Raw genomic sequence first — 13,988 nt, forward strand, 5'->3', positions numbered from 1 at the left:
GTATGAAGGAGAGGAAAGGAGCAGCAAGATTGGGGAATGGAAGATGGTGGGAGAAATGTGTGCGCACTGGGGCTTCGGAAAGAGAGTGCAGGTAGAAGGTTATTACTTGAAGTTGTAAAATCCAAATGTTCATATAATTCGGTTGTAACCTACCCAAGCTGAACACGGGATGCTGATCCTCCAGGTTTGTGTGACCTCACTCTGGCAATGAAGGAGGCCAACGACAAAAAGGTAGGTATAGGAAGGAGAGTTAAAATGGTTAACAACTGGGAGATCAGCAGTTCTAGGCAGTCAGAAAGCAAGTGTTCGGCAAAATGGTCACCTAGTCTATGCCTGAACTTGCCAATTATAAAGGCCATGTCAGGAGCACCAAATATAATAGGCAAGGCTATTGATGAGATGCATGTGAACCTCTGTCTCACCTGGAAGGGCTGCTGGGCCCTGGAGAAAAGTGCATGTATGTGTTGGTGTTGGTGTTGGTGGGAGGGGGGGGGGGAGATTTCCTCCACCACCGCCAACAATGGAACAGATCCAATTGTACCCCATGGTGATAGGTGGTTGTAAATTCCCACAATCAGCAATAGCATCAGGCTCACAGATCAAGGGATGGATAAGCTGCAGCTAGCAGACTCTAGATCTTACACAGAGAGCTGCTAGTACCAATTAGTTTATTGTTAAAAAAACACAAAATGGTAAATGTGGAAACAAAGAACTGCAGATGCCGGCGATGCCCCAGAGGTCACTAATACACAAATAGTTCACAATCTTCAATGGGAAGTACTCCTCATTTCATTGAACATAAATTATTTACATTATGAGTCTCATTGGTTTGATGTAATTTCCATTAATAGCTAAATAAAATGTATCTCACACCCCAACATCATCATCTCATCTGCAAAATATGATAGTGGCAGGAAAACTGGCAGTGCAAGTAGGAGCTCAAAAAGGAAAAGACAGAAACACTTCAAAGCAAATGCAAAACATTATGCGCAGATTCATTTTTATAAATGCAAAACCCAAGACACATTTCTTTTCCTGATAGGTGTATTTAAAAAAATTGGATGTGTATTCTTTAGCCTGATTCAGTCAGCAAAAGGATCCCTGCCCAAAATATCATCTGTCCAGCCCTTCCACAGATGATGCCTGGCCCACCGAGTTCCACCAGCATTATTGATGGCCTCGCTGAGTTTTTGTCAACAGCTCTGTGCCAGCTTAAATTTTGGTCACTTAAAAAAGAAATGAATTCAGTTTCTCCAAATTGCCTTAAGGGGTTTGAACTTGTATTCTAGATTACCTCACACTGCAAATTTACACTATGCATGCAATTGTGTCCTAAACTGTTCCAACTATATCAAATGTTGTATGAAATTTCCAAACATCTTAACTCAGTATCAATCATGGATGTCAGTAGGATTGGTTAGTCTAGTTTGAAAACCGAGAAGGAAGTGATGTCAGGTTACTGCTTTCATTGTTTTTAGTGTTAGCCCACTGTTACAAAATCCTTTTGTGTCATGTTGAGAACATGGGTTGCTAGTCTATCAGACTATAGACCAGCAACCTAGTTATCAACATGACACAAAAAGATTTAGTAAAAGTGTGCTAACACTAGAAACAAAAAACAATGAAAGCATTAACCTGACATATCGCTTTCTACGCAGTTTTCAATCTAGACTAAACAAGATAGGCACAAAAAGCTGGAGTAACTCAGCGGGATAGGCAGCAACTCTGGAGAGAAGGAATGGATCATGTTTCGGGTCGAGACCCTTCTTCAGACTGGTTAGGGATAAGGGAAATGAGAGATTTTGACGGTGATGTGGAGAGATGAAGAACAATGAATGAAAGATTTGCAAAAAAGTAACGATGATGAAGGAAACAGGCCATTGTAAGCTGTTTGTAGGGTGAAAATGAGAAGCTAGTGCAACTTGGGTGGGGGAGGGATAGAAAGAGAGGGAATGCCGGGGCTACCAGAAATGAGAGAAATCAATATTCAAATCACTGGGCTGTAAGCTGCACAAGCAAAATATGAGATGCTGTTCCTCCAATTTGCGTTTAGCCTCACTCTGACAATGGAGGAGACCGAGGACAGAAAGGTCTGTGTAGGAATGGGAAGGAGATCAGGTTGGTTCAGGCGGGCTGAGGGAAGGTGTTCCATGAAACGATCGCCCAGTCTGCATTTGGTCTTGTCAATGTACGAGTCTAGACTAAGCAATCCCAGTTAACCGAGATGAATAAAAGCTGCACCAGGTAGGCTTGAAGACACCATCCAACATACTGAAGCTACAAATCAAATCTACATTCATGTTAAATAGTAGAACCAACATCCTATAGACCATCTAAGAAATCATTTAACCCATCAGTTCGGCTGTCCCTGCATTTCCAATAGCGAACAATGAAGAACCATTAACCAACTGCAAGAAGGCTTCATGAATATTATCTTCCTCGTGATGCTGGAGTGAACCAATGCAAGTGCTGAAGACAAGTGTTGAAGCAATTGCAAACATCTTTTGCTAGAATTTTCAAATCAGTAATCTGCTATGATTTCCTTAAGGTCCTATCCAAAATAGACACCAGTCTTTAATCAATTCATACTCCTGGAAAGTCATCCTCTTGAAATATTTACTCGCATCCATAGGATTTCCCAGTTTAGTGCCAGACTTTGAGTATTTTGCTTTTATTTCACCTTCTATATTTTGAATTGATAACCGTTTTATGTAAATGAACAAATATGATCCAATGATAAAGACAAAAAGTGATGGAGTATAAGAAAATAACTGCAGATGCTGGTACAAATCGAAGGTATTTATTCACAAAATGCTGGAGTAACTCAGCAGGTCAGGCAGCATCTCAGAAAAGAAGGAATGGGTGACGTTTCGGGTCGAGACCCTTCTTCAGACTGATGTCAGGGGGGCGGGACAAACTAAGGATATAGGTGGAGACAGGAAGATAGAGGGAGATCTGGGATCAGCTCCTTGGTCTTGGTGGTATTTAGGGACAGGTTGTTATCCGAGCACCAGTCCGCCAGGTTCTGCACCTCCGCTCTATAGTTTGTTTCATCCCCGTTGGTGATAAGCCCGATCACCGTTGTGTCGTCTGCAAACTTGACAATGGTGTTGGTGTCGAATGCAGGAACACAGTCGTGTGTGAAGAGCATGGGGCTCAGAACACAGCTCAGAACACTCTAGAGCAGCGGATGCAATAGATGAGGTTGGAGGAGGTGCAGGTGAACCTCTGTCTCACCTGGAAAGACTGTTTGGGTCCTTGGATGGAGTTGAGGGGGAAGGTAAAGGGACAGGAGTTGCATCTCCTGCGGTTTCAGGGGAAAGTGCCCGGGGATGGGGTGGTTTGGGTTGGAAGGTACGAGTGGACCAGGGAGTCACGGAGGGAAAGGTCTCTGCGGAACGCAGAGAGGGGAGGGGATGGGAAGATATGGCCAGTGGTGGGGTCCCGTTGTAGGTGACGGAAATGTTGGCGGATGATTTGTTGGATCCGCTGGCTGGTGGGGTGGAAGGTGAGAACGAGGGGGATTCTGTCCTTGTTGCGAGTGGGGGGAGGGGGAGCAAGAGCGGAGCTGCGGGATGTAGAAGAGACCCTAGTGAGAGCCTCATCTATAATGGAAGAAGGGAAGCCCCGTTTCCTGAAGAATGAGGACATCTCTGATGCCCTAGTGTGATACACCTCATCCCGGGCTCAGATGCAGCGTAGACGGAGGAATTGGGAGTAGGGGATAGACTTTTTGCAGGGGACCGGGTGGGAAGAAGTGCAGTCCAGATAGCTGTGCGAGTCAGTGGGTTTATAGTAAATGTCCGTCACTAGTCTGTCTCCTGTGATGGAGATGGTGAGGTCCAGAAACGGGAGGGAGTTGTTGGAGATAGTCCAGGTATATTTAAGGGCAGGATGGAAATTGGAAGTGAAGTGTATGAAGTCAATGGGTGCAAGAGGTAGCACCAATGCAGTCGTCGATGTAGTGGAGGTAGAGTTCGGGGATGGGGCCGGCGTACGCCCGGAACAGTGATTATTCGACGTACCCGACAAAGAGGCAGGCGTAGCCAGGGCCCATGCGAGTGCCCATAGCTACGCCTCTGGTTTGGAGTAAGTGGGAGGAGTAACTCAGCTAGTCAGGCAGCACATACATACAGGACTTTTAAACTCTAAGTAACTTATATTTACACACCCCACCCCCCTTCCTCCACCACACTTATTTTACCTGTTCCACATTGTTTCCCTCTTGAGATCACACCTTCTCCAGTCAACAATGGGACTACCAGGCACCACCCTGCCTGAGGTAATTTGTGACCCGACTTGATTGGCCCTTGTCTTTTCTTGCCTCCAGCTCTTCATTTCCTCCCCCCCACCCACCCCCTATTTTCAGTCTGAAGAAGGGTCCTGACCTGACACATCATCCATCTTTTTTCTCCAGAGATGCTGCCTGACCCGCTGAGTTTCTCCAGCACTTTGTGTCTATAAACCAGCATTTACAATTCTTTGTTTCTAAATAAGAACCTGTGCTAGCTGTTACAGATTGGCTCAATTTTAACACGAGGCAAAAATGTTTAATATTCTTCATCATGCTGTGATTAAATATCAATCACAATCATTTTTATTGCGCACTGATGTTGTACAGTATTTGAATAGTGCCCATTTGTATCTGATAACGTTACACAAATTCAAAAAGTAGAAAATAAATATCTGCCAAAGATTAACTGCAGTACAGAAGACTGCACACATTCACTATATTTTGTTTCAGCTGTTTAAATATTAGGTGTTCAGTTGAAATATGTGTTTTCCCCTTGAATCAAGTAATGCGATGTGAAATTTCTTGCGTAAGGGCATACATAAGGACATTAACAAGTCCTGTACTGTTGGCACTAGATTTTCTGCTTTATTCAAATAAAATCAGTCAAAGGAGCGAAGACTAGTACAAGTACAGAGAAGCTCAGCCATTATGTTTTAATCGAAAAGTACTCCATTGTCAGCATTAAAAAACTTATTTTATAACATCTAGAATATGAGATTTCTAAACTATATAGATTTTCACAGTGATCTCACACCCGCTAAAATGTGGATTGACCTTGTCCTAATTCAGCTCAGGCAGGATCCTCACTGCTGGAGAAGAAAATCATATTCTAGCTGTCAGTGCTACATAAATCAGCATACCTCCCAAAGGGACTCCCTGGGCATAATTTTTTTTGTAGTATTTTGCAGCCTTTTTTTAATGGAAGGGTATACACTGGAAGGCAGCAAACCAGCAGAGAAAGATGTGACAGGCTGTGTCAGCTAAGGCCAGATAGGCCATGAAGTGGCAAGTAACCCAACTGAAAGATGGTGTTTTGCTGCAATGTAAACAGCCTCCGCATAAGTAATAGAAACCTCCAGCTAAGAAACTAAAAACATGCAATGAGCTTATTGGTAATCCAGATATTTTTCTAACACAACTCTGGATAAAGTATATGATCAATGTATTCCAAATAGACGTATAACATACGCCAATCTACAGATACAAACTATGACAAAAGGTCTTATTACGCTTCTTACTGGTATCAAAGGAAAATTACATGATAAAAGTTTCCATTGTACAGTGCTCATTAACTGTTTAATGATTCTTAAAACTGCATACAGGACTTTCGAACTAAGCTTTTCCTTTGATCAAAACACTTGGGGTTAAATTACAAACCTCAAGTGACCAATATCCAGTATTAGCATCTGGTGAATTACAGCACAGACCCATCCCGGGGTTACAAACACCTGACTTGTGGATACCCCTACATATAAATGAGCTCCCAGAATGTTAAGTTAAAAGTTCAACATACATGCATACAAACTATTTTCCTCTCTCCATTTTTCATTATTGTTCTCATCAGTCTGATGTGCTTTTAAACTCGTTCATTACAACATACGGTTGTCATAATCGAGTACAGGTGCTCCTCAGCTTATGATGGGGTTCCGTTCCAAGAAACCCATCGCAAACCGAAAATATTGTAAGTCGAAATGCATTTAATATACCTGATCACGTGATTGGAAGCGAGCTGCAGCTCGCAAAGGGTCGCTGCCGTTTGCACCATCGCAAAGTCGAAATAGTTTTGGGGGGTTTTTCCCCCGACTTATGGACAAGGTGGGTGTTTGTGAAAAATGAACCCGCTCATTGCCCAGGGACAGCCTGTAATCTAAATAACTTACTGTAAAGAAAATCCACAGTATTAATTCCTTCAAAATAAAATTTTGCTGCCAATATATCTCCATACAGCAGTATGAACTGACTTCTCCAACTTTAGATAGTTCCTGTCCCTCTCTTCCCCTCCCCCCTCCCAGTTCTCCCTCTATCTTCCTGTCTCCACCTATATCCTTCCTTTGTCCCACCCCCCTGACATCAGTCTGAAGAAAGGTCTCGACCCGAAACGTCACCCATTCCTTCTCTCCTGAGATGCTGCCTGACCTGCTGAGTTACTCCAGCATTTTGTGAAATAAATATCTCCATACACTGATCGGTTCACCCCTTATCCACGGCCTTGCTAATCTATATAGGCCGCTGGCCCAATAGGGCATCTATCTTTAAATCCTTACTAGACCAAGTTGGCCCGTTGGGCCCAAACCTCTCCTGCATTGGGGCAGCACCCTCTCCCACTCTCCCCTTTCCCCCCCACCCTCCCCTGCTCCCTTCCGCCTTCCCCTCCCCCCCTCTCCATCCCCCTTTTCCTCCCTCCCCCCTCCCCTGCTCCCTTCCGCCTTCCCCCCCCCCCCCCCACTACATTCCCCTTTTCCTCCCTCCCCCCCCTCCCCCACTGGGAGATAGACTTAAACTTTAAAATGTGAATAACTTAAAAAATATAACACCGATTTCAATGAAACCTCTTCCATTAGCACCAAAGGGACAACGGTGAGTAAGGTGGGCCTAAAATTGTCGCGCAATCGTGTACCGTTTTGGCTGTAGTTCAGGAACAATCAAACAAACGAGTTTTAGGATATAGATTTTTGTTTCCAAACTCCTGGTGGCTACAGCAACAGTATAACCTCAGAAAGGTACCTCCACTCTATTGGTGTCTCCCCATCACCAACCACATTGAAGACAAGACTGCACAAAGAGGTCAGGGGTTACAAGGATTCATTTTTGTGTGAGATATCAGTAACTGATAGGGGGATGGTGGGGTGGGGATGCTTCAGTCTGGACAGGATTCAGATTAAACCAAGACCAAGGTTTTAATATAATACCTGCTGTATATTTAAAATAACTTGAAACAATTCAATAATTTGCACAAATCCTTATCAAATCTGCAGCTTTTTCACCCATAACATTCAACTTCATAATGTACTAATGGTGCTATTTTCAAATCTTGTGAATTCTTTTCAGCAAGTGATTTCTCCTGCCCTCCTACTCTACGACCACATCTTGATCCTTCCTCTGTCCCACCCCCGACATCAGTCTGAAGAAGGGTCTCGACCTGAAACGTCACCCATTCCTTCTCTCCCGAGATGCTGCCTGACCTGCTGAGTTACTCCAGCATTTTGTGAATAATGATGACAGTTCCAGTCACAAGCTTTACTGTTAAAACACAATGCAACAAAGGGAGAATAATTCTCTACAAAAACAGATATAATTTTAACAAAGAAATACAATGAAAGAATGGGCCTCAAAGCCTGATTGTCAAATGAACACGGGTAAGGAATAAATACAGAAAAACACATTTTCCAAACCAAAAATCCAGATTTTCTATTTAAAAGAAACACCAGAAAGCATCATGTGTAGGCATTACAACTGTATTAATAGAACCAATTCAATGGGGGAATGAATATAATTTCATTTGCACCTGTAGCCTTGTCAGCCAGGACTGTCACAATCATGGCAACACTACCACTGGAATTATGCATGTTTAAGCATGGAGAATTTAAAAACAAAAGCAAATCATTTAGAAACAAAATGAAACATGATTACTGCACACCTATAGTTAGTTCCCACAGGAAATAAAATACAGATACAAATTTTGGGGTGATGTGGTAAAAATTTGTTGAACATCAAGTTCTAATACACTCTCAAACCCAATTGGATTTTACGTTAAGTGTTATACTGGCCTGTGTAATTACTTTGCCTTACACCAGCAAACTCCAATCCTATTTTATCGAAAACCAACCACAGTCCTTCTATTTACTTCGTCATATGTCCAGCTTTCCCCTTAAAATTGTACCTATTACAACTGAAACCAAAGATGCAGTGATCTCTTTATAATCTCTAATTTTAATGCAAGCTATTTTCAAACATGCAAAAGTGGAAGCATTTGCAAATGCCAAGATGGTATTCAATGAATTGTAGCTCAATAATGCCAGGAACAAAACTGAATTAAGCAACAGCAAAACAGGGGAAATCAGTCACATGTTAGGAGATGGCACTTTCCAGAGAATAGCATGCGAGATCCCACGAGAACTCCCTTGAATCTTTCACAAGCACAGACCACAGCACGAAGAAATAAATAAAATTGACTTGCGTACAGCACCTTTCTCAAACTCAGGTCCTTCCAAGGAACATTACAGCCAATTTATGGACAGCAAGTGTTGTAGGATGGAAATGCAGATGCTGGTTTAAACCATAGACACAAAAAGCTGGAGTAACTCAGCGGGACAGGCAGCATCTCTGGATAGAAGGAATGGGTGACGTTTCGGGTCGAGACCCTTCTTCAGACTGAGTCAGAGGAGAGAGATACAGAGATAAGGAAGTGTAAGGTGTGAAATCGAGACAAATGGAGTGGAGATCAAGGAAAATGTAGAATAGATCATTGTTAGTTAGAAGGTAACAACAAAACAAACAGATAAAATGTAAACGAGGACAGTCAGACTAGTTGGAGAACTGGGAAGGGAGGAGGGATCGAGAGAGAGGGAAGGCAAGGGTTACTTGAAGTTAGGGAAGTCAATATGAGGTGTTGTTCCTCCAATTTGCACTGGGCCTCACTCTGACAATGGAGGAAGCCCAGGACAGAAAGGTCAGTGTGGGAATGAGAGGGGGAGTTAAAGTGTATAGCAACCGGGAGATCAGGTAGGTTTAGGCAGACTGAGCGGAAGTGTTCAACAAAATGATCATGGAGCCTGTGGTTGGTCTCACCAATATAGTATAATCCACACCTGGAACAATGGATACAGTAGATGAGGTTGGAGGAGGTACAAGTGAACCTCTGCCTCACCTGAATATTGTTGGGGTCCTTGGATGGAGTCGAGGGGGGTGATATAGGGACAGGTGTTGCATCTCCTGCGGTTGCAGGGGAAAATACCTGGGGAAGGTATTTTGCCCTGATGGGGTCCAAAGCTACATTTCATTGGATTAGGCGGCATGGTGGTGCAGCGGTAGAGTTGCTGCCTCAGAGCTCCAGAGACCCAGGTTCGATCCTGACTGGTGGTGCTGTCTGTACGGCGTTTGTATGTTCTTCCTGTGACCGCGTTTGCTCTGGGTACTCCAATTTCCTCCCTCCCACAATCCAAAGACGTACAGGTTGGTAGATTAATTAGCTTTGGTAAAATATATTGTCCCTAGTGTGTAGGATAGTGCTAGCGTACACAGATTGCTGGTTGGCGCAGACTCGGTGGGCTGAAGGGCCTGTTTCCGCACTGTATGTCTAGAGTAAACTAAAGTAAAATTTCTTCTGCCTCCACACATTGCACAGTACTTAAATGCAAAGGAAACCTAAAATAATCACTCACATTTCAGCAAATACATTTCATCCCACTACCTACCAAGTCAGAACAAGAAAGCAACCGACTGACTTTCAAGTCACTGTCAGAAGTGACTGCAGTCATTACCCATGTTAGTAATCGAGACTGAATGTTCTAGAATGTGGAAAAAGTGCAACTACAAACTGAAACAGAAAGCTAAAATAACTTTGGCAATGACTGTTCATTACATGCGTCAACAGTCACATTTTTTGTTCAAATAAAGGTATCGAGTTCAGTAACATTAAAAAAATTATTCATGGCAAATCATTGTTAAATTCTTTACCCTCGGTGCCCTGGATTATACCTTTTTATGTTTAAGCAAAGGGACTGATTTTCATGATCACTTTACTGAGTAAAAATCTGTATCCCCCTCTTAGACCCAAAACATTCCCTTAAATTCCTACGGTCACTCCAGGAACCTGATTGCCACCATTAGACTTGTGTTCTGTAGAAAAAGGTACAAAATAGGAAAGGAATTTTTTTTGACAAGTCCCCATGTCATTCCTACTTCCTCGATTTAATTTCTGTGCACACTAGGTGGCGCTTGCAGAAATTCTGAAGAGAGACAGCTGCCAGATTGTGCTCCAACTAGACAGTGGCACAAGTCGTTCACTCACGTCCCAGAATGGGAAAAAAACTGAGATCCTTCCATATTAAGCACATTATATAACAAACATATCAACCCCTTACATTGCAGGATGAGATGAAATACAAAATGATAAAGTTAGCATCAGAGAAAAAGAAAGCCGAAACAGGTCCATCAACCCATTGAGTCTAAGCCGACCTTGAACCACCTAGGTACACTATTCCCATATTAATCCCAATTTCTTTATTCTCTCCACTTTCTCAATAACTTTCACAAGATTCTACCACTCATCTACCCACTGAAGCAATTTACGGCAGCAAATTAACCTTGCATCTTTGGAATAATACTAGCAGACCAAGAGGAAACACACAGCCACAGGGAGAACATGCAAACATCTTGTGTTTACTATCCAAGCTAAGCAAACCCATCATTCTTTTTCCCAACAAAGTAATCTCACTTGCACTGTCGATTTCCCTTATGAAAGCAGTAATTGATTTTGGTTCCATGACTATTACAACTAATGAATTACAGGATATAACTACTTGTCAAGCAAACATGTTTTTCTCACATCAACTTTACTATTTTTATTCATTTGTGGGATTCGGGCTTTGCAGGTTGAACCAGCATTTAGTTGCCCTTGAGAAGGTGGTGGTGAGCACCTTTCATGAACGACCACAGTCCTTGAGGTGTGAATAAATTGCTTAGAAACTTTAAACCTGTAGTTATGTTTCTATGTGAAATTTCCAATACAATGGTTTGTCTTTACAGTATGATTTATTCTCCAACCTGGAGGAATAGGAGGAAAGTAGACAAATTTTAAAAATTGAACCTAGAGGTATATTTACATTATTATTTTGTTTTCCCCAATCTCACGGTTGAAGAGGAAAATGGGAAAGTTTGACATTTTAAACCTGGAATAATGTTTCTATGAGAGATTTCTAATACAGTATTTTGATTTTTACATTATTATTTTGCTTTCTCCATTCTAGAGGTTGAGATGGAAAATGGACAAATTAATAAATTTAAACCTGGAGTTACGTTTCTGTGCGAGATTTCCACTACATTTCGCTTTATACGTTATTATTTAAACCCACAATCTGGAGGTAAATTGGCAAATGAACACAACATTAATTTGGTTTAAATCAGGAGCAGTCAAATGTGATCTGAAGAAGGGTCTCAACCCGAAACGTCGCCCATTCATTCTATCCAGAGATGCTGTCTGTCCTGTTGAGTTACTCCATCGTTTTGTGTCTATTTTCAAATTTTCAAGACAAGAAAATACTGGGATTGTTCAGATGAGCCAGCATGTATGGAAAGAGAAACGTTAACATTTCAGGTCAGTGGCCTTTCGTCGTTTTGTTTGCCTACACACTTTCTAAGTTCTACACACTATCCAAGTCCATATGTATAGTGATACTTGTACTGAACTGTATACAAAACCGAATTTCACTGTACCTCAGTACATGTGAGAAATAAAGAACTATACCATATCATACCAGACCATACTTTGGAGGGGGGGGGTGGGTGGAATGTGGTCTCTGCCCAGGAAGGAACTACAGTTCGATTTATTCACAAAATGCTGGAGTAACTCTACAGTTGCTGGTTGAAACCGAAGACAGACATAAAATGCTAGAATAACTGAGCGGGAAAAGCAGCATCTTTGGAGAGATGAGATGGAATGGTCTGAGGAAGGTTCTCGACCGGAAAGGTCACCCATTCCTTCTCTCTCCAGAGATGCTGCCTGTCCCGCTGAGTTACTCCAGCATTGTGTGTGTGTGTGTGTGTCTTATCTTCTGTGTCCCTGACTGTCGTGCATTGGTATTCCGCGCGCGCGCAGGGCCGGGCAGGGCGGTCACTTTGTGGCAGGCGGGCGGGCGGAGGCGCCTGCGCGGTGTAGGCGGCTGGCTCACTATGTGGCAGGCGGGCGGGCGGACGCGATCGGGCAGCGGCTCGGCTGCGGGCCCGGCCGGCTTCGTGTTACCCAGGAACGAAGGAAGGCGTTCGCCTTGCCGGCCGCACACGCCCGTACCCCGGTCGGCCGGCCGGCGGACCCCCGCCGCGGCGCTTTGAGGGTGAGGAGAGGGAAGCGGGAGAAGGTTGACTCACCGGCAGGCGGGGGAGAATCTCGGCCGAGCAGCGGTGGCAGAAGTAGCGCGGCTGTGAGGAAGCCTCCGCCATATTCACGTCGGTCGGCCACAGTGACGTACGGTACGGGTACCCGTACGCGTCAGCGTGTGACCTCACACGCCCATTGTGACGCGCCTTCAGTCTGTCAGTGTGCAGGAAGGAACTGCTGCAGGTGCTGCTTCACACCCAAAGACAGACACCAAGTGCAGCCTGGGGTAACTGTCTCAGAGGACTATGGAGCATCTCTGGAAAACATGGATAGGCACAATAATGGCTGGAGCAACTCAGGCACCATCTGTGTTAAACATGGAAAAGCACAGAATACTGGAGCAACTCAGGCACCAAGGCGTGAAACATGGAAAAGCACAGAATACTGGAGTAACTTGCTCATGCAACACACATCTGGAGAAAAGGAATAGGTGACGTTTTGGATCGAGACCCTTCTTCAGACTGAAGAGTCAGGGGAAGTGGAAACTAGTAGAGTGGTGAAAAGTTCACAAGTTGTAGGAGTAGAATCAGGCCAATCGGCCCATCGAGTCTACTCCGCCATTCAATCGTGGCTGATCTATCTCTCCCTCCTAACCCCATTCTCCTGCCATCTCTCCATAACCTTTGGTACCCGTTCTAATCAAGAACTTGTGTATCTAGGCCTTTAAAATATCCACTGGGTTCCACAGCCCTCTGTGACAATGAGTTCCACAGATTAACTACTCTCTGACTAAAGAAGTTCCTCCTCACCTTTCTAAAAGAGCGCCCTTTAATTCTCAGGCTATTACCTCTGGTCCTGGACTCTCCCACCAGTTGGATCATCCTTTCCACATCCACTCTATGCCTTTCATTATTCAGACTGTAACGCAGGCAGCATCTCTAAAACATCGATGGGCACAAAATGCTGGAGTAACAGGCATCATCTCTTGAAAACATGGATAGACACAAAAAGCTGGAGTAATCTGTAGAAAGGAACTGCAGATGCTGGTTTAAACCGAAGATGGACACAAAATGCTGGAGTAACTTGGCGAGACAGGCATCATCTCTGGAGAGAAAGGATAGGTGATATTTAGGGTCGAGATCCTTCTTCAGACAGAGTCAAGGGAGAGGGAGACTGAAAATGTTCAGAACAAATCTGAGCCAATGTGTAGAAAGGAACTAAATGCTAGAGTAACTCAGTCAATATCTCTGGAAAACAGGGAGAGGCACAAAATGCTGGAGTAACTCAGGCTGCATCTCTGGAAAACATGGATAGGCACAAAATGCTGGAGTAACTTAGGCAGCATCACCAGATAAAAGGAATAGATTATGTTTTGGGTCGAGACCCTTCTTCAGACTGAGTCAGGGACTGAGAGGGAAACTAGAGGGATGAAAAGAACAAATTAGGGCCAATGTCAGGAGTCAGTGTTTTATTGTCAAATAAGTGATTTGGAGCAGAATTAGGCCATTTGGCCCAACAAGTCTACTCTGCCATTCAATCATGGCTGGTCTATCTCTCCCTCCTAACCCCATTCTCCTGCCTTCTCCCCACAACTTCTGACACTCCTACTAATCAAGAATCTATCTATCTCTGCCTTAAAAATATCCATTGACTGGGCCC

The 13,988-nt window shown here is 43.7% G+C and overlaps 1 protein-coding gene across 1 annotated transcript in view; it reads right to left on the bottom strand.

Annotated features, from left to right (window-relative positions):
• Positions 1 to 12,486, bottom strand: part of rnf126 (ring finger protein 126) — a 49,595-nt gene extending 37,109 nt beyond the window's left edge. The window contains exon 1 of the mRNA XM_078423866.1: positions 12,380 to 12,486. Coding sequence (XP_078279992.1) covers positions 12,380 to 12,451 — 72 coding nt within the window. The 5' untranslated portion in view covers positions 12,452 to 12,486. The remainder of the gene's footprint in view (positions 1 to 12,379) is intronic.
• Positions 12,487 to 13,988: the final 1,502 nt, after the last annotated feature.

Source organism: Rhinoraja longicauda, chromosome 28 (genome assembly GCF_053455715.1).
Source record: "Rhinoraja longicauda isolate Sanriku21f chromosome 28, sRhiLon1.1, whole genome shotgun sequence".
NCBI lineage: Eukaryota > Metazoa > Chordata > Chondrichthyes > Rajiformes > Arhynchobatidae > Rhinoraja > Rhinoraja longicauda.